Source organism: Calypte anna, chromosome 19 (assembly GCF_003957555.1).
Source record: "Calypte anna isolate BGI_N300 chromosome 19, bCalAnn1_v1.p, whole genome shotgun sequence".
Lineage (NCBI taxonomy): Eukaryota > Metazoa > Chordata > Aves > Apodiformes > Trochilidae > Calypte > Calypte anna.
Genome location: NC_044264.1, coordinates 2,873,844 through 2,897,697, shown reverse-complemented (window position 1 = coordinate 2,897,697; position 23,854 = coordinate 2,873,844). Strand labels below are relative to the sequence as shown.

The window sequence follows — 23,854 nt, the reverse complement described above, 5'->3', positions numbered from 1 at the left end:
TTTTTAAGGAAAAATGTATTTTTGTGAAAATAGACTTTATTATAATAAAATCTGATATTAAATAAAAACATACCATATCACCAACACTCATGGACACTGTGCTGGCATCATTCACATAACTCACATCAAGTGTCCTTCTCGAAACAAGTAACATACTGAAACATGCAAAGAAAGGAACACTGAAAAGGATAGAAACCATGAAGTACAAAACTCTCGTGGCTTAGAAAGGGATGTGTCTTAACTCAGGGAGCACGTTATCTCATATGAAAATAGCTGCAAACTCTCCATCCCCAGCTTTGCTTTCCAAATGCTCCAACTTGGGAGCAGCTCACAGCAACAGCCAACTGAAACTCTGAACCAGGCAGATGAAAAATAAGAAATAAATAAATAAATAGATAGATAGGTAGGTAAATAAATAAATAAATAAATAAGGCAGAGTCCCCAGCCAGTGTTGTGGTCAAGGTGAACCAGCCCAGAGCAGCTCACAGCAGCCCACCTGCTGGGCAGAAGGATCAAACCCCTTCCCCAGGACCCTCCTCGTGCTGAACCATGACTGAGGCAGCCTGGGATGCTCCTAGGCACAGCTGCATATTTACAGGATTACAGTACAAATAACTCACTTGTCAACCCAGAGACAGCAAAGGGGATCAGTGGGAATGGAAAAGTGCAAATTTTCTTTGCAGGGAGTGAAGGAGATGACACAACCTCCTTTGGACCAGAGAAATACCAGGGTGTGTAGTACAAGGGATCTCTTCCTAAGGGGCTGGGGCTCTGCTGGGAAAAGCCATATAGCTAACTTACAGCCAGAATATAGTTTCTAAATGGAAATATTTACAGGGAAACTGTGCACTGGGGGCTGGGTGGAGCAGGACACACTACTGCACAAGTAGCTGCATCCTAGAGCTGAGGCCTCACTCAGCCCAGTGCTGAGGCAGCTCAGAGGGCTCACCCAGCCCACAGCTGGGCTCTCAGCAGGGAGACCCAAAGCTCACAGACCCAAAGTTTTCTCTCTTCAACATAGACTTTTTCCCTATGAAAATACTCTAATCAGCTTATTGCAGAGGGCCTCTCCTGCACAGATAGTCTTTAAAGAACAATAAATCCCTTGTTAATTTTTCTTACTGGACCCAAGTTTTTTGAAGAACTTTTTTCCTTTGATGAAGAAGCCTCTCTTCTTTTTGCTCTGACCAGATACATCACTGCATTTGAGAACAGCCAGTGATGCCTGCTCTGGACATTGCTCACCCATGACAAGGCAGGAAGGTGGTAGAGCAGGAGTTGGTGAGGAGTCACTCTGATCAACAGACACATCTGGATGTAACTGGAGTGGGAAAAAGAGAAAACAAAAGAAAAAAGCCCAAGTTAGTGCTGATGTAAAACATCATGGCAACAGAAACCTCAGGCAGAGAACTTCCTTTCTCCCCACCAGTCCATCCCTCAACCTCCATGGCTTAGCTGCTTTATGCAGTGGCAGAGCCAGGCAGGAAGTTTCCAGGGGATTTCAGCTTTTTTGTACTCACTACCCAGGCCCTGCCAGAGCTCAGACATTCTGACATTCCTTAACTTCAGGCTAAGAAGCAGACAGCAGAAAAGCCCCTTTGAGGGCTTGGTAAGAGATGTTGTTCCACAGCTGAAGCCACTGAAGTGAAGCCCCTCTCTCCCAAGAGCAGGGCTGGATCCTGCTGCATCCACATACACCCCACGGGTGCCTGTCTGGGGGAGTCTCCAGGGCTCCCAGCACACTGTGGGAGAAGAGACAGGACATGGGCAAAAAAACCCCAAACAATCTCATGAGAGCATGGGCTGTGCAAGACCTTCATAAGTTCTCCTCTCTGGAGATATTAAAAACCCACCTGGATGCAGTCCTGTGCAATGTGCTCTAGGTGATCCTGCTTTAGTGGGAGAGTTGGCCTAGATGATCTCTAGAGCTCCCTTCCAACTCTGATAATCCTGTGATTCTATCCCTGTTGGAAGCTGAAGGAGGCTGGCTAAGCTAGGAGGCTTCTGCAACAGTGGTCATGCTCTGTGCTGGGGTAAGAAGAGAAATTCAGAGTCTTGCAAGGCTGATCAGCAGGCATCAGATCACAGGAGGGGCAGAAAGCAAAGTCTGATGCTCTGCAGTGGAAGAAAAAGTTTATGATGGAGCAGGACATGGAGAAGTCTTGGATCCAGTGGGACACAGTGCTTGGCATGTGTTGCTCAGTCACCCAAACATTTGGGAATGTTACCTGGGGTCCACAGTCCCAAATGATGCACTGTGTGCCACTACTTTGGGCTTCTAGAAATCAGCAAGTGCCCTTGCCTGGGCTCAGTTTCCTCTTAGCAAAAGACTTAATGCAGGACAGTTCCCAGCAGCATTCTTCCCACACCTTCCTCTTGCAGGTTTTAGGTGTCCAGACAGTGAACATTTCTAACCTGGCAGGGCAAGCTTTCCCAAGAAGCTGTGAAATTCATCAGCTCTGGGTTTCAGAGGCCTCAGAGAGCTGTTGTCCCACTGCCTTTTCTTCCACCTAGCTTTCACAAGCCAGCATCTTCCAGGCTCCTGGGTGTACATCGTATCTTGGCATTACCCAAAACACACCATGAGAGTGGCTGGAGCTGTGGAACATCAACATACCCTTATCACCTCTCTGCTTGGGTCCCACTGAGGAAGAGTTGAGTGCATGTTCCTTAAGGGTCAGCAAGCCCCCACAGCTCAAGATGAGCTGGTGACACGGGCAGCAGGATGTTCTGCCAGGGGTGGAAGCATTGCTGAAGAGCAAAGATGTCATAACCAAGGCACAATCATAGTTTATGTGCTGTGGGTCTGAAGTTTCCTGGGGTCAACAGCACGACCAGCATTGCTCCAGCATCCTGCTCAGCACCACACCTCCTGTCTGACAGCACCATCTGCCCTCTGCCCCCTCCCAGGCTGTGCTCCAGTCACTTCACTCTGCTGCAGGAAGACACTTCTGGGATGAGAGGAGCAGAAACCTCTTCTCTGGGGTCAGCCTCAGCACATGCAGTAGGAGAGTCTGCCCTGAGCAGAGCAGTGCAGGGTTTTCAGAGAGCTCTGTCTTGGTGTGAGCACACTGCTCCTTGCAGCTCCAGAACACTGAGAGGCACCTGCAGCATCACCTCAGCTGTCCCAGTGACAGTGCCATCAATGTTTCCTGCCTCAGCTAAAGTCTCTGGCTACAGGGACAGAGATGTAACTACTCTGTACATCTCTTTGCTACAGGAAGCAATAAAGTAGTTGATTTTTCCTGAACTCAGAGTGTTTCACCAGGAAATCTTGTTCTACACACTTTCAGAAGCACTTTTGTGACTCCAGATGGTGCTGCTGCCAAGGGTGCTGCAAAGGGCTCAATGGCCCAACCTGGCTCTTGGGAAAGCTGCACTCTGTCTTCCAGGTTCATGGCTCTGATTAATGCTGCAGCATCAGCTGCAGTCTCTGTGTCTGCTGAGAGCACACACAAGCAAGCCACAAGGCCGGTCTGTTCTGAGAAGTCTGGAAATAAACCTGAATGAACTTAGAGTAACCATTTTCAGCCAGCAGTGCAGGATGTATGGAGGCAAAAGAAGACAAATAAGGGCTAACTTTAGCCTACAGGGCTCCAGAAACTTCATGCACTGTGCAACAAAGACTCCTTGAATAAAATGCACAACAGCATTGGGCTAACATCAGAAGGGGTCTGACCAACAAATACAGAGTGGTCTCCCCTATGAAGCTTAACAACCTTGAAATCACTTTTCTGTCAGAGCTGGGACAGTTTTAGGGCAGCTCTGAAGTGGTCCAACAAATCTTGTGTTATTTCTCCTGCATGGAAAACTGTCTGCAATTGAGAGGAAGGTACCCAGACCAACTTGCAAATGTCACAATTATTTCCTGCAGCATCCTTATTAGAGGAAGAGTTAAAAGGAGGGACTGGCAGCTTCCTGACTCCATGGCTGGTAGTGCTGCCCATTCCCAGCTCTGCACATGATGCCCAGGCAGATTCTCACACACAGAGGCACTCACACACACACAAGCACATACAGGGATTCTCAGAGGTCTCCATATGGCAGAAAAGTAACAGAATCAGTTAACAGATTCAGCTGATAAGAGACAAATGTATAATAAAATTAGGGTTTCTTCCCTAAGAGAAACAAAGGAGAAATTGTTCTAAGATCCTGACAAAATCTATCAGGGTTGATAACAAAGTCATGTCAGTTTTCAGGGGTGGTTTTCAGTGCTGTCTCCAGTACTACTGATCTGCACAATTTCAGGAAAACCATATTTGAAACTAAGAAGAAAGCAGATCTGCTCCCACTGCCCCCCCAAAAGCAGAGATCTCACTTCCCAGCCCCCAAATTGTTTCTTTAAGTGTTACCAAGTAGAACAATTACCCACACAAGGTTGGTTTTAGGGACTAAATGTTACTACTTGCCAAGGCTGATGGTGTGCAGGGGTTTTTCAGGACTATACCTCAGGAAGGTATAAAATCAAGAAGAAGAAAAAAAACACAGGCTGAATATGGGGTGTGCTCAGCCTGAGAAGGACTTTGCAAAGGCCAAATAAAGCTTTGGCTTTGAGATGCTCCATCAGTGCTAGAAAAGCCAGGCTGAATTACAAAGCAGGTCTTTTCCAAACCTCAAAATTCAGCACAGTCACATCACAGTCCCCAAAACCAACAGATAATTGTTCCAAACAATTTCACTTCATGTGCTGAACAGCCCATGGCTTGTCTTTAACACAGAACCAATCTGGCACCAGAGGATTTGAAGGTGGACTTGCTAGCAGAGCCCCAGACCAGCCTGTCAAACTACAAGAAAAGGACTAAACTACAGGTACAAGACTCTTTAATATGCCAGGCTGGGTGGGAGGTTGAAGAGGTCTTCTCACACAAACTTACATGGTTGCTTTCTCTATGTATCATTCATATCTATCACTGGACTCTTCTCTTCCTCATTCTCTGAAGAAAAGAACCATCACAGGTGCATAACACAGGCAGAAATAAATACATGAAATCAATTAGAATCAAACACTTTCTGAAGTGCTTTACAATCAGTCTTTGACAGAAACTGCAGATTACTGATACAAAAATATTCATCTGACAGCCACAGCATTAAAGCAACTGCTAAGCTGGTGAGCAGGAGTGTTTCAGGGCCTGAGCTTATGACTGTAACTTCTTGGATTCTCCTTTTTGTGCTGTATTTTTTTAATCCTCAATCTTAACCCCCAAATGCTGTCAGTTTGAAAGATAAACTGCTTCACCATTTTTAGCAGTTTAAGATTCACTCGAAATTAATTCCAAATCCACCTCCCCCCATTCAATTTGGAAAGTAAATTGTTGTTATTCTCAGATCACAGCAGCAGGGAGAAGGGAAGTGTGAAAACCACTTAGGGTGACATCATTAAATCCAAGAAGTTACAAGCAGTTTAAAAACCACTCATGATCATGCTGAAGAAGCTTCTGATAGGATTAGAACTGGGTTTAATGCAAGTCCAAAGCTCTGCTAGGATGCTGTGCTGGGTACAGATGCCCCTGGGGCTCAGGCTGGGACTGCTCACTGAGATGAGAATCTCCTCTGCCAATGCTGCCCTTCAGAAGACTCAAATAATACTTCTCCAGTTCTGCCACACAGCTTTTGCCTTTGATTGCATTTGTTGCCCACTTCCCCAGCCCCAAAAGCAGCAGCAAAGGTGTTTCTGTGTGCACTGTACATGCCAATGACACACTTAAACAAGCAAGTTTCTTAACTCCAGAGGGTGAATATGTTGTGGTGTTTGGAAAGCCCCAGGCAGGGTTTGTTCCAGCTCAGGGTTGGCTCTCTGAATGTGCCTGCCTTATCCATAGGATGTTCTGCCCATGAGTAGGGATGCTGTGACATTGCTGTGACAGAGCTAAAAGCTGAGTGTGGTCAGGTTCTGCCTGTCCAAGGTAATCACTACAGATACTTAAATGTAGTTAACACAAGTCTGCTTACAAGCAAGGCAAATGTACTGCTTTTAAAAGGGAGCAAACATGCCCTTCACATTTGGAAGGTGTTCAGGCAGATCTGGATTGCCCAGCAGAAGCAGAAGGCAGGACTGCACATTGACAGAGAGGGCTAAGGCTGGGTCAGCCAGGACAGGACAGGCCAGGGCTCCTGGGGAAGCAGGCAGGCAGCAGGACAGGCTGCAGGCTCTCACCATACACAAGGAGCCAACATGAAGTCAAGCCCTGGTAGTTAATGTGAATTCCCACTGAAATTAAATTGGCTTAATCATGATCAACTGAATTTTCCAAGTCCCCAGACTTCAGACTGCAAAGAACAGCAGTTCCTGGACCAGCTGAGTACCAAAAATATCAAATCAATCCTAACCTAAGGCAATGGCTTCCTGCCCTACAGACCCAGAGCCAATGCAGGGGGATTGGATCTCTGATCTTTGGCAGGGAACTGGAGACAAATGGAGAGATATGAAGGACAGGAAAATCAGAAACATTTCTATTTTATATGAGATTGTTTTTATCACAAGTCATGTCTGTTAGGAAAAAAAAAAAAAAAAAAAAAAAGGTGTCATGAACCACAGGAAAAATACTTCCAGCTCTGTGCATACAGGGGCCAAACTGCTGCATCCAGGGGAACAGTCACCCACAGAGACTTGGCAGGTCAAACTGGTGTCAGTTTCTTCACCAGCAAAAGAGAAGATTGGGATGCAAATAGGATTCTTGAAATAAAGGCAGATTTGTTGTATATTTTACCCTGTTTATCAGCCACTTTCCTCTCTTATTCACCATTAATAATACACATTTAGATAAACCAGACCCTTCATACCTGCAAGATCAGCTCTCTGAGCCCTGGAGGTTACTTTAATTTCCAAATGGTTTCTGGGGGAACCCAGGCTGGGGCTGGAATAATAATCCAAGCATCAGAAACAGACCCTTGTTGCTGGAGATGCTGGAGAGAGAGGTCAGATCTGCCATAAGCTGCACTCTGAGTTCAACCTGTTCTCATTTTAAGGGTTCAAGTCTCCCAGAGGAGAGCATTCTCTGCCCCACTAGATTAATAATTTGGGAAGAGTAAGTAATTTTGAGAGAGAAATTGAAAAAGAAAACCCTCTCTGAGTGCTTCTTTCCTCCCTGTGTCACCTCTGGGCTCTTCAGCCCTGGTACTCATAGTTCATTAACCAGTGATTGCCCAGCATGGGCCAGCACTGATGGGCTGGGAACAAAGGGACAGAGTCTCCTAAACAGGAAAGCACAGGGGACCCAGACAACTTCTGAGTGTAGAAGATGATCCAGCAAGGTTCCCACAAACCTTTCTGAGCCAGGCCTGTCATCTGCTTTGCTAAGGCAGCATCAGGCTGTGGTGCTGAGCCTCTCCCCAAAAAGCTTGAAATGCCTGGGAGCAGGAAATGGGGCTGCAGGTAAAGCCTCAGGCAGCATTTGAAGATAAAAATGGGAACTAGGTACAGAAAAAAGAAAGAGCTGAGCACAAAAAGCAGGACAAGGAACGCTGCAGAGAGCAGGAAAGCCAGAGTGATACCAGCAGGAGAGGTCAAGGGAGGAGGATTCAAGTCCATATAATTTCTTATGGACTGGCCCAAAGCCAATCTGGCTTTTACACACTTTGTGGGTCTGGCACCACTTGATGGGGCCAATAACCTTCCAAGAAGAACTGAAGGTTGAGTACGTGTGCTGGCACTAAGCTGCTCCCTCCCTGGCTCCCACTGCCTACAACAACCCAGCACACTGAGGTCCAGGAGCTGCCAGACTTCTGGCTTCACCCTCTGAGGACAGAGTGAACCTGGCAGATGACCCAATATTAGTCTGGAAAGCATCAGCAACATATTGCAAGGGGTTAGGTTCTGCCTTTGAATTGCCTGTATTTGTGGGATGCTTCCAAAGCACAGCTTGGTTTGGGGACATTCCCACTGTTCTGAATTAATCTGGAAGCTCCTTGGGTTGGATTAAGATGTATCTAACTCAGGATGTGTGGAGCAGCATTGGTGTTTGGGTGTCAATAACTCCAGAACTCTCTGGCATGGACATGAGCATATCTGAGGTTTTTTGTGTGTCTGGGGAACTGGCTGAACTGTTTTGCTTGCAGCAGGATTCCACCACTGATCTTCTGATGGATCTAAAGAATTTGCTGCTAGGACCTGCTCTTTGCTCACCTGACCATAGTGAGACTGAGGCCTAGGTGGATGCTATTGCTTTGTTTCTGCTTTTGCACTACAGGCAAATATTTTAGATTAACTCCTAGCACTCCCTTCTAAACTTCTGAGCATCTCCCATGGGTTGATGTGAGCTGCATGCAATAATTTAAATGATTCCATCAGCTGCTGCATGCTGTGCAGTGCTCAGCCTCCAGCCACAGGACAGTTGGATGCCTGTACTAGGCAGTCACAAACCTTACCTGGCTCTCAGCACTCAGCAGAAATGCTTCTTTATCTTTTGAATGAAGTTCCTCAACCATGCCTCCCTCTGAAGTTACAGCTTCCAAGAAGTTAGATGGGACAAGCCCTCTCTGTTGGTTCAGCTCTCCCTGCAAGATCAATATTCAGTTCCCATATCAGGTTTCCTGGCTGAGGGAGAAATAATCAACAGAGGAGAAGTTCCATGCAGAGATGACTAGGCTGGGGGCTGAGAGAGGCCCAGGAACACATTTGTGTTGGAGGGATCCTCAGCAAATTTCATTACTCCAATTCTGGCTTAGTTGTGGAACAATTCAGAGTGCAAAACCACAGGAGAGAAAAGGTAAGAAGATGGCAGTGAGCCATGACAAATCTATTCCAGCAACACGGTCACTTCTACAAACTCAAAAAACTGCAATCCTAGATGGAACTGGAATAGGACTGTGCCACAATATCTCTAAAGACCTTTGATTTGCTTTGGTATCTATTTTTTTCCAGAAGGGGGTATGACTGGTACAATGTCCTGTAGGCATTGCCTCAATGCTCAGTAAGGTCCAGAGCTGCAAACCAAGCTTGGCTGTACCCCTAAAAAATTGTATCCAGTTCAACAGAAGGTGCATGAGGGAAACAAACCCAACCCCAGCAGTTGGTGTTTGGATTTGCCCCAAATCAGAATACTTTGTGTTCAGAAATCAGAACACATTTCTGGTCTCCTGCCACTAGATGGACTCAAGGGTTTTCAGATGTGTCCCCAGGACCTTCCCCACCCCTGTACTTACATAATAGAACCCATCATCATCCATGGACCCAAACACAGTGATAATGTCCCCAGCACTGAAGGTCAGTTCAGCCTGCAAAGAGAAGAACAACGGTGGCAGGAGAAGCACTGCCCACAGCTTCTCACCAGAAATAAAAGGTCACAAGAGCCTTCTTGCACAATCTCACCCTGGGGACAGGAGGCCACTGTGTTAGGACTTGCAGAACCAGCAACTGAACAGAGGAATTCAGTGCTAATCAAGCATTCCATAAATTAAGAGCAAAGTCTGTTTCTTAAAACACTTCTAGTAGGGCTTCAAAACAGTACCTACCCCATGTTCTGGAAAGGTTTGTTGAGAACAAGCTGAACAAGCATCAGAAATAACTTTTATTTCTCTAAATGCAAGCACTAAATCCTGTCCCCCTTGGACAATCCTTTTCCATATGACATGCTCAGGGATTAGTCCAGGGGGATGGATCCAGAGGGGATGATCTGACCTGGGAACAGAGCACACAACACACCCACCCTGATCCCATGGGTCTGTCCTGTCAGCCATCCCAGCATGTGCTATGGAGCACGACAGACAGAGGTGTTAGCAGACTTCCAATGGAAGAAACAGCCCAATTACCACTTCTACAACAGAAGTGGTGGAGTTCCACACAGGCTGTGTCCCACTCAAGACACACTGGCTTTATATGCACTTCAGAGGACCACCTGAAGGGACCACCTCTAAAATATTTACATTATACCCCTAGTACCCCTCTGGAAGCTGCAGGTTCCTCCTGTTTGCTGTGAATTTGTCCTAGCAGAAACATATTTGTAGGGAAATAGAACAGCACAGTTGATGTCTTGGTGCAAGTTCACAAAGAGCAGCTCCAGCCTTTTTAGCAGAACAGGTGACCAAATATTCTGGAAGTGTGAATGGGGAACACCTCCAACAGTGCATCAGAACTGCACCAGTTTGTTTCAATAATCTGAGTTCTATCCACAGGGAAAGTTCTAGAAAGGCCAAATCACTGCAAAAAACTAGTCAGGTTCTTGTTGAAAAGAGCTCAAGAGTGTTCTTTGGCCAGATGCATCCTCTCACTTTACCTCTCCCAAGATAATCCAGCACTCATGCCCATGAGCCAGTCAGTTTGGGAGGCAGCCATTACCTGAACTGTGCCACCCCCTGGCCACATGCTCCTTTCTGGGTGCAAGAAAAGAATCTGAATCCAAACCTCATGTTTATGTTGGCTCAGAGTAGACCAACACTGCTACAGAGGAACAGAGAACAGAGCATGTTCTAATTTTAAAAGGTTTTTTGCAGGAAGGGTTCTGCATGGCAATCTTTCCACCTGAACAGACTTATCGAAAAAATATTATTAGGATTAAATGTAAGGACTGCTTGAAAAGCAGGAACTGGGGAGACTCATCCATGACATTGGAGCTAAGCCTTTTTGCTTGAACAGAGACCTACACAGGTATTTAAAGCAGAAGACATGCTCCAAGACATGCTCATCTTTAGTATCAGAAGTCCATTCAAACCCTTAAGCTGGTTTTTGCTTTTACCAGAGTGTGCCCTGAATCAGCTGGTAACAGCAGGAGCTACTTTCTCCTGCCCCAGATCTGCTTAGTCTTGTTTAATAACAACAAGAGGATGCTCTGAGGCCATGAAGTGTTTGCAGTTTCACTGAGACACCCTCTGAAAACCACTAGGGGTATATTGCTTGATTCCTCACAGGTAACTGAACACTGTTATCAGAGAAGATATTCAAGAATCTATCAGTAAACTCTACATTTTATGACTTCAGCCAACCCCTTTTTTATAAGCAATATTGCCAAGCTAGAATTGCCTCTTTCGTTTTCTCCAAAGTGCTAAGTGGCTCAGGATAGAAGGAAAAAAAGAGAGAAGTAAAAGAAACCTATCAAAGATTCAGCAGGGAGCAGTTGGTGGTTACCTCTACATCTGCATTTGGAGAGCTCTCCTTAGGGTTGTAGTCAAACACAGCCACCATGCTTCGAGAAGTCAGCAGTTCAGCTTCATAGCCTTTATCCTTCTGTCCTGCAGGACAAAAATAAAACAAAATACCCTGAGCTGGGAGTTCTAGGACAAAATCCCAAATCACAGCACCTTCAAAACACTCCTGTTTAGTCCAAGGCCACTACTAAATTAGAAGAACTGAACCTCTTCTCTCGTGTGTTCTTACAGGGCTTTGAAGCAGCACTGCAGGGTCTTGCACTGGCCCTTGACCCCAAAACACATCTGTATTACCATCATGCATTATCTACTCATAGTGAAAAAAAAACCCTAACAATTTTCACCTGAATGAGACTTGCACTTCTGTTTATCCAGCCCTGCTGGGGGAAGAAAATATCTTATCAGAGACAGCTCATCTTCAACAGGGATCACACAACACAAATGGCAAACAACAAGAAAAAGAACAAAGACCAAGGCAGTAAACAACTGAAGCAAAATGTTCATGCAACTCAAAGTAACCAGTAACCAGTACTCAGAGACAAAACAAGAAGCAGAGGTCGAGCTCCAAAACTATAAAAAGACATCACTGTTGTTAAAAACTTAACACCAGCACAGGGATGGGCTCTCTTTCCACTTCCTAGCAGTTGCACAAACATCTGAGGGTCCTGTAAGCAAGTAGTAAAAATTCAATGCAGTCTGTAATCCTTTTGCAAAAATCAAAGGTAAGCAGTGGGTGACACAGACCTTTCTTGGAGCGTCTGGGTTTTGGAGGAGGGACGGATTGGCGGCGTGGAGGTGGAGAAAATGTGCCATTTCCTTCATAAAAATCCAAAAAAGCAAATAAATAGACAAGAGAAACAGACAGTGAACAGAAAGTGAAAAGCATTTTGAAGAGTGAACAGGCAACAGAGTAGCATGACATGCCTCCCCTGGGAAGCAGACACTGATTTCAAGGGGCAAAATCCAATTCTCCACTTCTCCAAGGTAGGCTCAGACAAGGCATGATCCACATCCCAGCCTCACACAGAAATCCACACTGTATTTATGCCTGTTAGCCCTATCCCAGTACAAACATCACTGTGCTCCATCCTTCAGAAGCAGCATCATATGGATAAGACAAAACCTTGTACTGCTCACTCCTGAAATATGTGAGGGGATGTGCACCCCATCAACCCACCCAGGTGGGGAGAGATCTGGGGAGGCCCCCAGCCAAGGCTTCCACACTGAGCAGGCTCAGTACTGAACAAGTCCCCTGTTGACTCAGCAGAAGAGTTCACAGACCAAGCCCTCCATGGAAATTTCTGAGTAACAAGCCTGTAATGGGGGTTTATGGCAGCAGGAAAAGAGATGCACACTGCCAGCTGCCTAAGGCAACAAGGTTCACTCTTTGCAAACATTAGGTGCATCTATTTCATTATCACCACACTCCTGAACACTTTGAAACCCATTAAATTTCATGAAGCCACAGAGTGATTAAGTTCCTTTACCCCAGGAGTATGCAGTGAGGCAGGGGACAGAAAGCCTTGTGGGGACAAAGGCCACTGCAAGCATCCAGCCATCTCCAGGCACCAGAGGGTACATGCAGGAGAAACATTATGAATGCTTCAAGTGAGAAAAAAGCCTTAATTAAGTCTGTCCTCTTCCTAGACATGAGATATAGATGTCAAAAGACACAAACCTACTAAAAATATCCCATAGCCACAAAGTGAAAGCAACAGATTCCTCCCTCCACCCCTCTGCTCCTCAGGCTCAACCTTCCCATGCCCCACGTTTAGAAGTTGGGCACTGTCAGCCCCTCAGCTCTGGGGCTGGATACTGGGTCCCACTGCAGGGAAATGGAAACAAATTGGATTGTTTCTTCTTTCTTTTTTTATTTCTTGGGTTTGGTTGTTGTTGTTTGGGTTTTTTTGAGTTGGGGGTTGGTTGTGTTTCTTCTTCCACTGCCTGTAAGAGGCAATGGAGCAGCTCAGTCAATGTCAGGGCTTACCTTTGCCATCAGCCAACAATTGCCACTGATAGCAGAGAGTAGAGAGAGGTGCAGGGTGAGACAGGAAAGACAAGGGACAAGGACTGGGACATCAGTGTGCAGACAGCAGTCTTGGGCAGCTCACAGTCACTGAAGAGCAGCCTGGCTCAGCCTGAGCTGGGGTGTGGGTACACACCAGGGGTTCCTCTCCTCTCACTGACTACATGAGTGCAAAGAAACAGAAAAGTTTCTGAAGCACACAAAGCACTGAACCACATACTTCAAGGAGTGAATAAGGAGGAGCCCAAGGACCTTCTTGTCTGCTTCTTGTACACTCCTGACTGCCTACCTTGCTGCCTTCACACCCTTCCTTCTCCTTCCCCACAAGTCTCATCCCAACTTCTTCCACTCCCAAGTCACAGATTCTTTCACCCAAGAGCAGGGTCAGCCCTGTAGGTTAAGTTGCAGACTCCCAGAGTAAAGAAGACAACACAGAAGTGAAAACTCCTGTTCATGTCCTTTAGCTGTTCTGACTTTTTTGTTTCCCCTTCTCTACCAAGGATCAGCCTCCCTCACACTCTGTGCTGAGTTCACAAACATGATGCCTCAAGCACAGGAGCAGCTCCAGCAGCTGCAAATGCAGCCTGGGGCAGTGCTGTGCTGCAGCATCCAGGTATGAACTGAGACCTCAGAATACCTGCACTCATCGAGACCTTGCTACTGCAAGAGCTACTGAACAAGCTTTCAGATCCTGGGGACCAGCCCTAGATGGATGGGCTGCACTGCCTACACAGCTTTGACAGCAGTACTAAGCTGTCCACATTTCAGCAGAAAACAGTCTGACAACAGCACAGCACACACAGAGGAGATGCAGTACCTGTGCTCTCCATCCGTGTGTCAGTGGGTAGGAACCCTTGCTTTAAGAGCTGCTTCTTGATTTCATTATTCTCCACTTGGACTTCTGAGACCATGTTGCAGGGAATGTAGCCCTCCCTTCCTGCACATTCACCCCTGTAAAAGCCATCAGCATCCTTCTCTCCACACACCTGCATGGAAAAAGACAGGCCAGAGAGTCTTTATGTTGTAGGAACTGAGATGCACAGAGAAAGGGAAGGTATGGAAACTCCCAAGATGAAGGAGGCTCTGCCTCTCAGACTTTATGCTACTCCTGGACCACCAGAAGGACCACCAGACAGATGTTCACCATGCTCTTACTTTGAGGATCTGTCCCTCCTTAAATGGAAGCTCCTCTTCTGCTGCATCAGGATTAGGAGACATAGAAACAGGATCGTAGTCAAAGAGAGCCACAAATATTCTAACTCCATCATCATTAACAGAGGGTTCTGAAGTGATGCTCCTTGAAGAACCTGTGTGCAGCAGGGGACACACCAGAGGTAACGTCAGCACTGCTCCCCTGCATCCCCAAGTCTTCTCTCCTGCTCCCAAACTCTCTCCCTCTTGCCCACTCACCTGAACCAGGGAGCAAAGGTTTCTGCATTTGGCTTCTTCTTATGCTCTTGCTCCCTCTCCTGCTGGGAGCCTGCCAGGCAGCTGTGCCAGGCAGCTCCTGTCCCCTACGCTCTCTGTAACTGGATGCCTGCAACAGGAACCACCAAAGAGTTAGTAGCAGCTCTGCCTCTCCCAGCCAGCACTCAGCCCAAACGCACTCCACAAAGAGCAGTGCATCCAAATGCAACATTCCTCTTCAGGGACACTCTGGAGCTGAAAACACCAAGGGAGCTGGAAACCAGAACCACGTACAGGCAGGCACCCTGCCAGGCACCAGTGACAATCCCCTTGGTAAATGGGAGGAGGCAGGAAAGGGCATGTCAAGAGGAGGCAATGACATTGCAAGCCATCATCTACACGAAGCTTTCACAAATCAGCTTATTTCACCAGGGACTTTCATTGGGGTCACACAATCTCCTGCCCTGGGGAGGAAGACCCAGTGTGAAAAGGAATACTGCATTGATGACACTCTGCTAGACAGCAGGAAAAGCAGAAGCAGCTGAGACAAGAAAAGCCATGGAGCAGCACAGAACTACGGAATCTCTCATATATTCTTCCAGACAATCCTAGAGGAGAGTTCTTTCTCTTGACAACACTGAACAAAGCAAGATACAGGCAGGCCAGGGAAGCAGAGGGAAGCTAATGCCATTGCAAGCTGCTTCAAAGCCAGAATAGGAAATGTCACCCAACCCTTTTGTGCAAGGAGATGCTACGTATCCCCTTCGAAGGATGTTCGAGCCTCCTTCTCCAGCCAGGTGACTTACAGTCCAGCTCCCAGTCCTGCTCCTCAGACCTGCTCTCACATCTCTGTGCTTCCTTCTCCTGGCAGAACTGCAGGCGCTGGCTCGGAGATCCAGCCCACTCCATACTCTGCTCTTCTATCACCTCTGGTCTGCTCAGGTCCCTTCTGCCATCCGTGTGGGCAACCTCAGACTGACTGGAGCAATCACTCCAGTCCCTCTGACAGCCCTGGGACCTTTCTGGCCACTGTCTGCTCTCAGTAGGGAATGCACAGGTCGAATCCTGATCGTCTTCAGAGTCATATTCAATGTCTATTTCCAGGCTCCTGGGGCTGGAGCAGTGTGTTGCCATCACAAGAGGTTCTGCAAACCCTGAAATCACTGCTTTAGTCTGCTTTTTTCGCAAGGTGCTTTGTCTGGCATGACTGTACATATCAAACCCCTCCTTACCACCAGCACTGCTGACCACGTTCAGCTCCTCCCTGAGGCTAGGAGCTCTGTATAACCCACCTCCCATCTGGCTGCAGTTACCCAGCAGACGACTGCAATGCTCTGTGAAGTCATTCTGCCTCTTCCTACCCATCTCAGGCCGACTCCGCATCTTCTCTCGAGAATTATTTCCCTTCTTTTTACTCCAAGCAGAACTTGTCCCAGTTCCAGACTTGGAATCATTCTCTTGGTAACCCCAGTTCCAGTTTGCCTTCTTCTGACTCCAGGCTGGTTGGACAGAGGCAGGAGTCACCTGGTCTGCAACCCCTCTGCTCTCCTTAACACCAGGCTCCTCCCGTGGGATCTGAACAGACAGATCCTTGGGGGTATTACTCCCATCTGCCTTTAGAGATAGCTCCTTGGTGCTGAGCAGCTTCCCTGTCCTTCCTGAATGGCATGTAGGTGCTTCCAAGGAGTCTTGAGGGCCTGCCTTTTCCTCCGTAACACACTTCTCATCCTCATCTTCTTCCTCATCTTCAGTCACTTCAGGGATACTAAACAATTTCTTGCTGTGGTTCTTTTGAAGGGGGAGCTCCAGTATCCTCTCCAGAATCTCCTCATCGCTGTCAGTATCACAAAGATCCATCTGTACCCAGCCCCCGAGAAAAGTCACAGCCAGGACAAGCAAAGGAAAAAAGAAAGGAAATAAACATTAAAAAGAGAGGTAAAGTTACAGCTGATTCCCTCCCAGCACAGCAGAATGAAGCAGCAGCAGCTGTGGTCTGCAGCGAAGCAAGCAGGAAAAGAGCAATGGAGCTTCTGGCAAAAGGCATCGGATGAACGGGCAATGCAGTGGAAAGTGAGGAAAGCCAATGCATGAGGAGCTCCCTCCCAGCCTCTGGCTCTACACACACAAGGATCTGCAGCACCTCTCATCCTGCCCCACTTAACTCCCCACAGCTTCAGCATCCTCAGTCTGGGATTCTGGGGCAGAAGGGGCACAGCTACTCCAGGGCTGCTGACTGCACGTCTGAGCTGAGTGGGTTCCTCCCTCTGAGTCTCACCAGCAAGCACAGTCCTGCCCCTGCCTTACCTCTCTGTCCTTGTACTGGAACAGAAGGAAGTGACCCTGAGCAGCCAGACACCCCTTGGAGATGCTGCTGCTATGGGAGGACCTTCCCTAGGCCCTTCCCATCATCTGCTGAGGTCCTGCTCTACAGCAGGTCACTGCCTGCAAATGCAGAAGAAAGTTGCCCCAGTAAAGTATTTACATTAAAACCCTTTACCTCAAAGGGGTCACACTAACTTCTATTTCCCTTGCAGCTGGGTAAGAACTTACCAGGTTACAGAAAATTTGGGGGAAAACGCTGCTGAATTTTAAAATTCATCTTGGACCAACTGTAGAACATGTATTTTGTCTCTTGCTACATTTATACTGAAATAAAAAGGTACAATCACAGGTGCATGGTGTAATTTGTGCTGAAGATACCTCTGGAGGTCTCTCATTCAACTTCCTTGACAAATTACATCATCCCATGTTCTAAAAACACCTACAAATAGTTTACAAAGCATATGTAGCTATTGATGCTTTTAGCTACAGGCATGAGCAGGACTGTTCAGAGATAATTCAAAATGGAACCACAGCAGGAAAAAGGCAGTTGTAAACTGCCTAGTGATTATTCCAACCTCTGTAACCCCTTCCAAGCAGAAGTTGGTCTTGAATTATATTTAGAATTGGTTGAAGGGGCCTCCCAAGGTCTCCAGCTCAATCTCCTAATTGCAGCAGGACTGCTGCCAACTGATTACAATTACTGATGCCAGTAATTCAGTGTCTTTTCTCAGCTGAAGCCTGAAAACACCAAAAAATGGACATCCTCCCCAAGTCCAGGGACCTGTCCCAAGGCTGCAACACCACCCTGGGAAAGAGGTTTGTACTCATCTCCAACATGAAGCTCCCAAACAGCAACTCATGACTGCTGCCTCTTTTCATCTCATCTGCAACTAACAAGATAACTTTGGCTCTCCCATCCTTTTAATCATCCTTCAAACAGCTGTAGGCAGGTACAAGATCTCCCTAGCCTCCTCTTTGCCAAACCAAACAAGCCCATCTTCCTCAAACTATCTTTACAGGACATGTGCTTTAGTCTCCTACCTTGGTAGCTCCAATTAGGAATATGCAAAATGTATAAATGCAAGATAAAGACTTACTTTAGCTGCTTACAAACTTGTGGCTTTTGCTTTAGAGTTTTAATATAATAAATGGTTTCAGAAATTAAGCAACTCATTTGAGGTGAAACATGTTCAAAGCAGCACCTCTCCACTCTTTCATCCCCCAAAATCTGGATAGAGTTGGCTGAGGAATCTTGAGATAACTCAAAATGTTACCAAATACATTCAATCATAGACAACAGCCCTACTGAGACTCAGCTCACATCAGACACCATCTGCCTTTACTTTATAAAGCAGTGCTGGGAGTTCTGTGCTCTAAAGTTCCTGCCCCTGATGCCCTTTCCCCATTCAGCAGCTTGTGATGCTCACACCCTGGTCACTGCCAGAACAGAACACAATCACTTGATCAGGTTAGGAAACACCAGTTTGCTCAAGTGAACAAGTGTGGGGGATTTCATTGCCTCTTTTCCAGAAAAAATCCCCAACCAAACAAAGAACAAAAAACAACCAAAACCCAAACACCTTCAGGCCAATAAAGCATCCAAGAAAAAGAGCCAAAGAAAGGTTTTCTTGTCTGTTCTTATTTCTTCTTTTCTCCTTCCAGGGAAACTGTTTTTCTTCCATTTTTTTCCAGTGCAATCCCAGCACCTGGAAGCCCTCTCAGCAGCTCCCTCCCAAGCAGCCCCAGCACATCCAGTCACCAGACTCTCCTGAAGCCCCTGACACACTGCACTGCAGGTCCAACCTCCCCACCTGGGAAGCAGAACCTCCTTCAAAAGGAGAAAAGAAGTGGCAGCACACTTACTCCAGAACCATTACCTGCCTGCTACTGACTGGGGCCTTGAGCAACCTGGAAAGTCTCCTTGCACATGCAGGGGGTTGGAACTAGATGATCTTTAAGGTCCCTTCCAGCCCTAACCATTCTATGATCATTCAGTGCTCACAAGACACATCCCATCCATGCTGGAGGCCAGCAGCCACATGGTGAGCACCAAACTACAGGTGTTCTTTGGTCTCATGAAAAGAAAACAAGGGTGCTTTCTTGCTGTATCAGATTTCCTGCAAATCTCTGATTTCTCAGGCATTCAGTAGTCCAAATACTTTCCTGCATCCACATTCATCTCAATTTGTATGATCACATCCCACTTCCCAGTCACACAGTTGGAAGCACATTACCTGTTACAGATGCAATTCATGATCTCATGAGTTGAGATCAGCTCAATTAGCACTTCCTCAGTTGCAGTGTTTGAGCTGCAAAGCCACACGGTCTAAGCAAAACAATCTGCACTGAGCTATTCACACACAGGAGCACTGGCAGGACTGAAGCCAAAATGGGACACACCCTAGGAGGAAAGGTGGGCTGGTGGACTTTAAAGATTCTTATGTGTTCACTGTTTCTGTCTTAAGAACGACATCAACAGGACTGAGTTTTAACCTTGGGTTCTTGAGTTCATGTTACACTGTTTTTCCAATTAATTAAACCCTGGGTATGTTCATTACATACAAACACCTTTCCCTCTCATAAAGAATTTGGATTTTAGCTTAAGACAACACTGGGAGTAAAAGCAGAGCAGGCAGGAGCTTAGCCAGGCACTCCTGGGAGCACTGGGCTGTGACTGGCACCTCCTCCTGTGAGCTGATGGCATGGGATGGCTGCACTGGTGCTCCCCACAAGCATTACTCTGCTACAAGTTACCTTTTCCACATTCTCCTGGGAACATGGCTCTCTCTGGTCCCCGTTCTTCTCTTCCAGAGCTTCTGAAGACAGTTCATCTTCTTCCTCCTCTTCCAGAATATCTGAAAGGTCAGAACTACGGTTGTGCTCAGCAAAAAGGGTGTGCTGTCGTCTTCCCATCTCAGACAGTTTTTCTTCTTGCTATCAAAAAGTAAAAGAGATTTCCTCAGTCCCCTAAGGGATGCTATTTCAGGCATAAAGTAGCATTTCACCTTTTTCTAGCACACGTGCAACTAAAGAGAGGCAGAAAATAAAGTGGGCAGCACTCAGTGCACCCACATGCTGACACACAAACTGGCAGAGATGCTCCAGAGCCTGCAGAACAACAGGACTGCCTAAGACTGTAAAACCTGGGGGTGTCAAACACCACCCACATTCAATCAAATCTAAACACACCTCTCTCTTCACTCTGGACATTTCCTTCATCACCTCCTTGCCCGAGGACAGCTTCAGGAAGTCCTGGCAGCAGCTCCCACTCACACTTGTGTCTGGGAAGGTGCCCTCGGTCCCCTCAGCCTGGCTGGAGGAGGGCAGAGGCTCTGGGATTAAGTGTTTCTCCTTTGCCTCTTTTTCTCTTTCAGCATCAGGATCTGTTGGTCCCTCCTCCACAGAGCATGTGTAGCAGGTCTCCAGATGTATCTGCAGGCTACTGCTAGATGGGCTTTCCAGCTCTGGCTCTTTGGGAACAGATTGCTCCATCTGGGAAACAAATAAACAAACAAAAGGTCATTGCAAACAATGAAACCTGGGGGAGATATCATGCAATACTTATGCACCAAAAGGGTGCCCTTAGCACCCCAAACTCCCTGACACTAACACCTTGCACTCTGTGCTGCTGGCATATAAATATTTTAGCAGGGAATCTGCAGCTGGGAAGGCTGCCCAGCCCTGGAACAAGCCCCTCACTGCCATTAGCTCCAAGCAGAAACACAAGCTTTCCACTGCTGCAGCTCTGGCCACCACAGGTGGCTCATGATAGATCCAGAAGTGTATTTCTAGAGTAAGAAGTGCCCAAGCTATACAAGATCATTTCCCATTCTCATCTGTCAAAGGAATGTCCCTCAGCAACCTGCAGGTTAGCTTGAGCTGGAGATGAGGACACTACCCCAGAACTTCTTGGAGCGGGTAAGGGATGTGAAAGGGAATTAATGAAGAACATAGATAGAGAGTACAGCTGTACAGGCTCATGGTTAGGTCACCTAATTGGATTACAGAAGATTTAAATTTTGTCTGTTTTCCAATCATTCCAGTCTGTTTTTAAGCAAACCTCTAGGAGAAGGAGTGAAACCCTAGGAACAAGGAGTGCAGGTGGGTCTTCATCACCAGCCCTTTCTCTGATCTTGCTCTAACACATGGCAGCCCCCTCCATGTGTTGCAATGAAGCACAACCTTGTCCTTACATACTAGGGACACCTTGAAAATATTTACAGAACCCTAAGGGAGATGAAGACATTGCAGTGCCTGGTTTCTAAATGTCCCCTGGGCTCAGGCAAAAGCCAGACAGGTCTAGATCTCATGTTTAATCTGACAGCTATGATCCTTCTGCCCTGTTTCTCTTTGTTGATTGCCAAGTGAAGATGCACAGCTTAAGCCAGAAGGATGATTTACATTCTGGAAGCACCCATTTCACTCCACTGACTACAAAGGAGGCAAAGCAACCCACCCACGTGTAGCCATCTACACTAGACATCTAAATGTGGGCAAATGAATCACAATTGACCTGAGGTACTGTGAGCAGGAAATGACCAGAGGTTGAAGAAAGATGAGTGAAATTCTGCACTGAACACCTCAGTTCTTCTGTGTATGTATCTGGCCTTTGGCTTTGTGCCCACAGAGCTGCCAAAGCTTCACAATTATGAGAAGTCTTCCACACTTTTGTCTAACTCTGAGCCTCTGCAATCTCACTCTGCCACAGTTAATAAAGTCATGCTGAATTTAACATTGGGAAGCACTTCCCTGAGCCCCTGACATCAAAGGTCAGAATGAGAAAGAGTATTTTTGTTTGGAAGGGACTTTCAAGATCATCTACTTCCACTGCCCTTGCATTGGGCAGGGACACCTCCCCCAGCCCAGGGTGCTCCAAGCCCCATCCAACCTTCAACACTGCCAGGGATGGGGCAGCCACAGCTTCTCTGGGAAACCTGGGACAGGGGCTCAGCACCCTCACAACAAAGGATTTCTTCCTTATATCCAGTCTCAATATCCCCTCTTTCAGTTTGAAACCCATACCCCTTTGTCCCATCCCTTCAGGCCCTTGTTCCAAGTCCCTCCCCAGCTTTCCTGGAGCCCCTTCAGGCACTGGAAGGTGCTCTAAGGTCTCCCCATTGCAGCCTTCTCTTCTCCAGGTTGAACACCCCCAACTCTCAGCCTGGCTCCAGCCCTTGGATCATCTCCATGGCATCCTCTGGACTTACTCCAACAGCTCCACGTCTGTCCTGTGTTGGGGACTCCAGATCTGGACCCAGCACTGCAGGGGTATCTCAACAGAGTGAGGCAGAGGGGGACAATCCCCTCCCTCCCCTGCTGCTCACACTCCTGGGGATGCAGCCCAGTACAAGGTTGGTTTCTGGGCTGGTGAACATTGGTGGCTCATGTCGAGGTTCTCATCAACCAATACCTCCAACACTTTCTCCTCAGGGCTGCTCTCAATCCATTCTCTGCCCAGCCTGGATTTGTGCTTGGGATTGCCCCAACCCAGATTCAGGACCTTGCACTTGGCCTTGCTGAACTTCATGAGTCCAACTCTCAAGCCAGTCAAGGTTCCTCTGGATGGCCACCTTTCCCTCCAGCACATCAAACATACCTCAGAGCTTGGTGTCATCAGCAAACTTGTTGAGGGTGCACTCAATCCCTGTGTCCCTGTCTCTGCTAAAGATGTTCAACAGTACTGACCCCTGAGGACCACCACTCATCACTGCTCTCCAGTTGGACAACAAGCTGTTGACCACTACTCTTTAAGTTCAACCATCCAACCAATTCCTTATCCACCAAGTCCCAGGATCTACCAAGTGGTTTTCTGATCACACACCAACATTACCCATTTCCCTCATCACAGAGCAAGCACCTTAGAGATAACTCACCTGTTTTCTTATGACCTCTTATGACACCTTCCCCACTGTTCTAAAAAAGCCCTGAAAGCACTCACCCACCTGCAGGATTCCAAATCCCTCACGTCAAGCCAGTTTGCCACTTCTCCTCCAGACAAGGACACTCAGGGTTCCACTGTGCTGGAGTGCTTCATGTGCCTTAGGCAAACCCTGACTGAAGAAGACCTCTAAGTCAGAGAGCACAGCAATGCCAGCCTAACACTAATGTCATCATCAACAGGAATGTCCTTGTCATCTCCTATCTCTGACAAAATCTTGCTTTCCTGACTCTTCTCCTGATCTGCTTGCACACATGTGATCAAGTGCTGAGCTTCATCTGCTCTTCAGGGTACACACCAGCCCCCAATACTCCCCACAGTTTGCAAACCTCTGGACCATATAGCCCAAAGAAAACAGTGCCACAGAAAGAAAAAGTTGCTCAGTGACACTTCATTCCATTCCTCCAAATGATCCATCTTCCTTCCCAGCACCCACGATACTGGTCAGGAGATGTAAGCACTTACCTGCACCTCTGTTCCTTCACCCAGACCTTGCAGTTCTGTTCCCCTTGAAGAGACAGGCTCTGTGCCCTCCCCAGGGAGCACTGTGCTGCCAGCTTGCTGGGGAGGCACTGTCAGACATTTCTTGTCTCCTGCAGCATCTGATCCCCGCGGGGAAGTGCCCAAGTCCTGCACCAAGGGCACACTGGGAGAGGAGAGCTGTGGCAGCAAAGAGGCTTTCTCTGGCAGAGACTGCACTGAGCTGTCATGGCTGGAGTGGAGATCAGTCAGTTTGGCATCTGAGCTATCAACAGGAACTTTCTGTTGAAGCAGAAGAGCAGCTGTTTGGTGTGTGGCTGGGCTGCGAGCAGGAGGAGAGCCCCTGGCTTCTCCACGGGGCAGTCTAGAGGTAAAAGTGGCAGAAACAGCAGAATTTGAAGGTGAAGAGCAGTGAGAGGCTTGCAGCAGAACTGGGGAAATCTGGGCTGGAACTGAATCCACTGACTCCCCATACTGAGACATCGTCCTCACAGAAACCTCCCGGCACACCTGGAACATCTGAAGCTGGGACAAATCCACCAGGACACTCCCAGCTGTTGGAGAAGTAACTTCTATTGCCTGTAAGCAAAAAAACCAGGAAG

At 47.3% G+C, this 23,854-nt stretch overlaps 1 protein-coding gene across 4 annotated transcripts in view; it reads right to left on the bottom strand.

Moving 5' to 3' along the window:
* TSPOAP1 (TSPO associated protein 1) overlaps positions 1-23,854 on the bottom strand; it is a 47,520-nt gene continuing 23,666 nt past the window's right edge. Inside the window, exons 14-27 of one of the 4 annotated variants that reach the window (XM_030462707.1) lie at positions 23,238-23,831; positions 20,024-20,326; positions 19,589-19,768; positions 15,245-16,369; positions 14,516-14,642; positions 14,261-14,412; positions 13,923-14,091; positions 11,824-11,895; positions 11,424-11,456; positions 11,060-11,163; positions 9,142-9,213; positions 8,365-8,493; positions 4,875-4,934; positions 1-1,321 (exon numbers count right to left, since the gene is read on the bottom strand). In XM_030462707.1, the coding sequence (XP_030318567.1) occupies positions 4,908-4,934; positions 8,365-8,493; positions 9,142-9,213; positions 11,060-11,163; positions 11,424-11,456; positions 11,824-11,895; positions 13,923-14,091; positions 14,261-14,412; positions 14,516-14,642; positions 15,245-16,369; positions 19,589-19,768; positions 20,024-20,326; positions 23,238-23,831 (3,087 nt within the window). In that variant the 3' untranslated portion in view covers positions 1-1,321; positions 4,875-4,907. The remainder of the gene's footprint in view (positions 1,322-4,874; positions 4,935-8,364; positions 8,494-9,141; positions 9,214-11,059; positions 11,164-11,423; positions 11,457-11,823; positions 11,896-13,922; positions 14,092-14,260; positions 14,413-14,515; positions 14,643-15,244; positions 16,370-19,588; positions 19,769-20,023; positions 20,327-23,237; positions 23,832-23,854) is intronic. The other 3 variants (XM_030462708.1, XM_030462706.1, XM_030462709.1) reach the window with 3 other exon arrangements.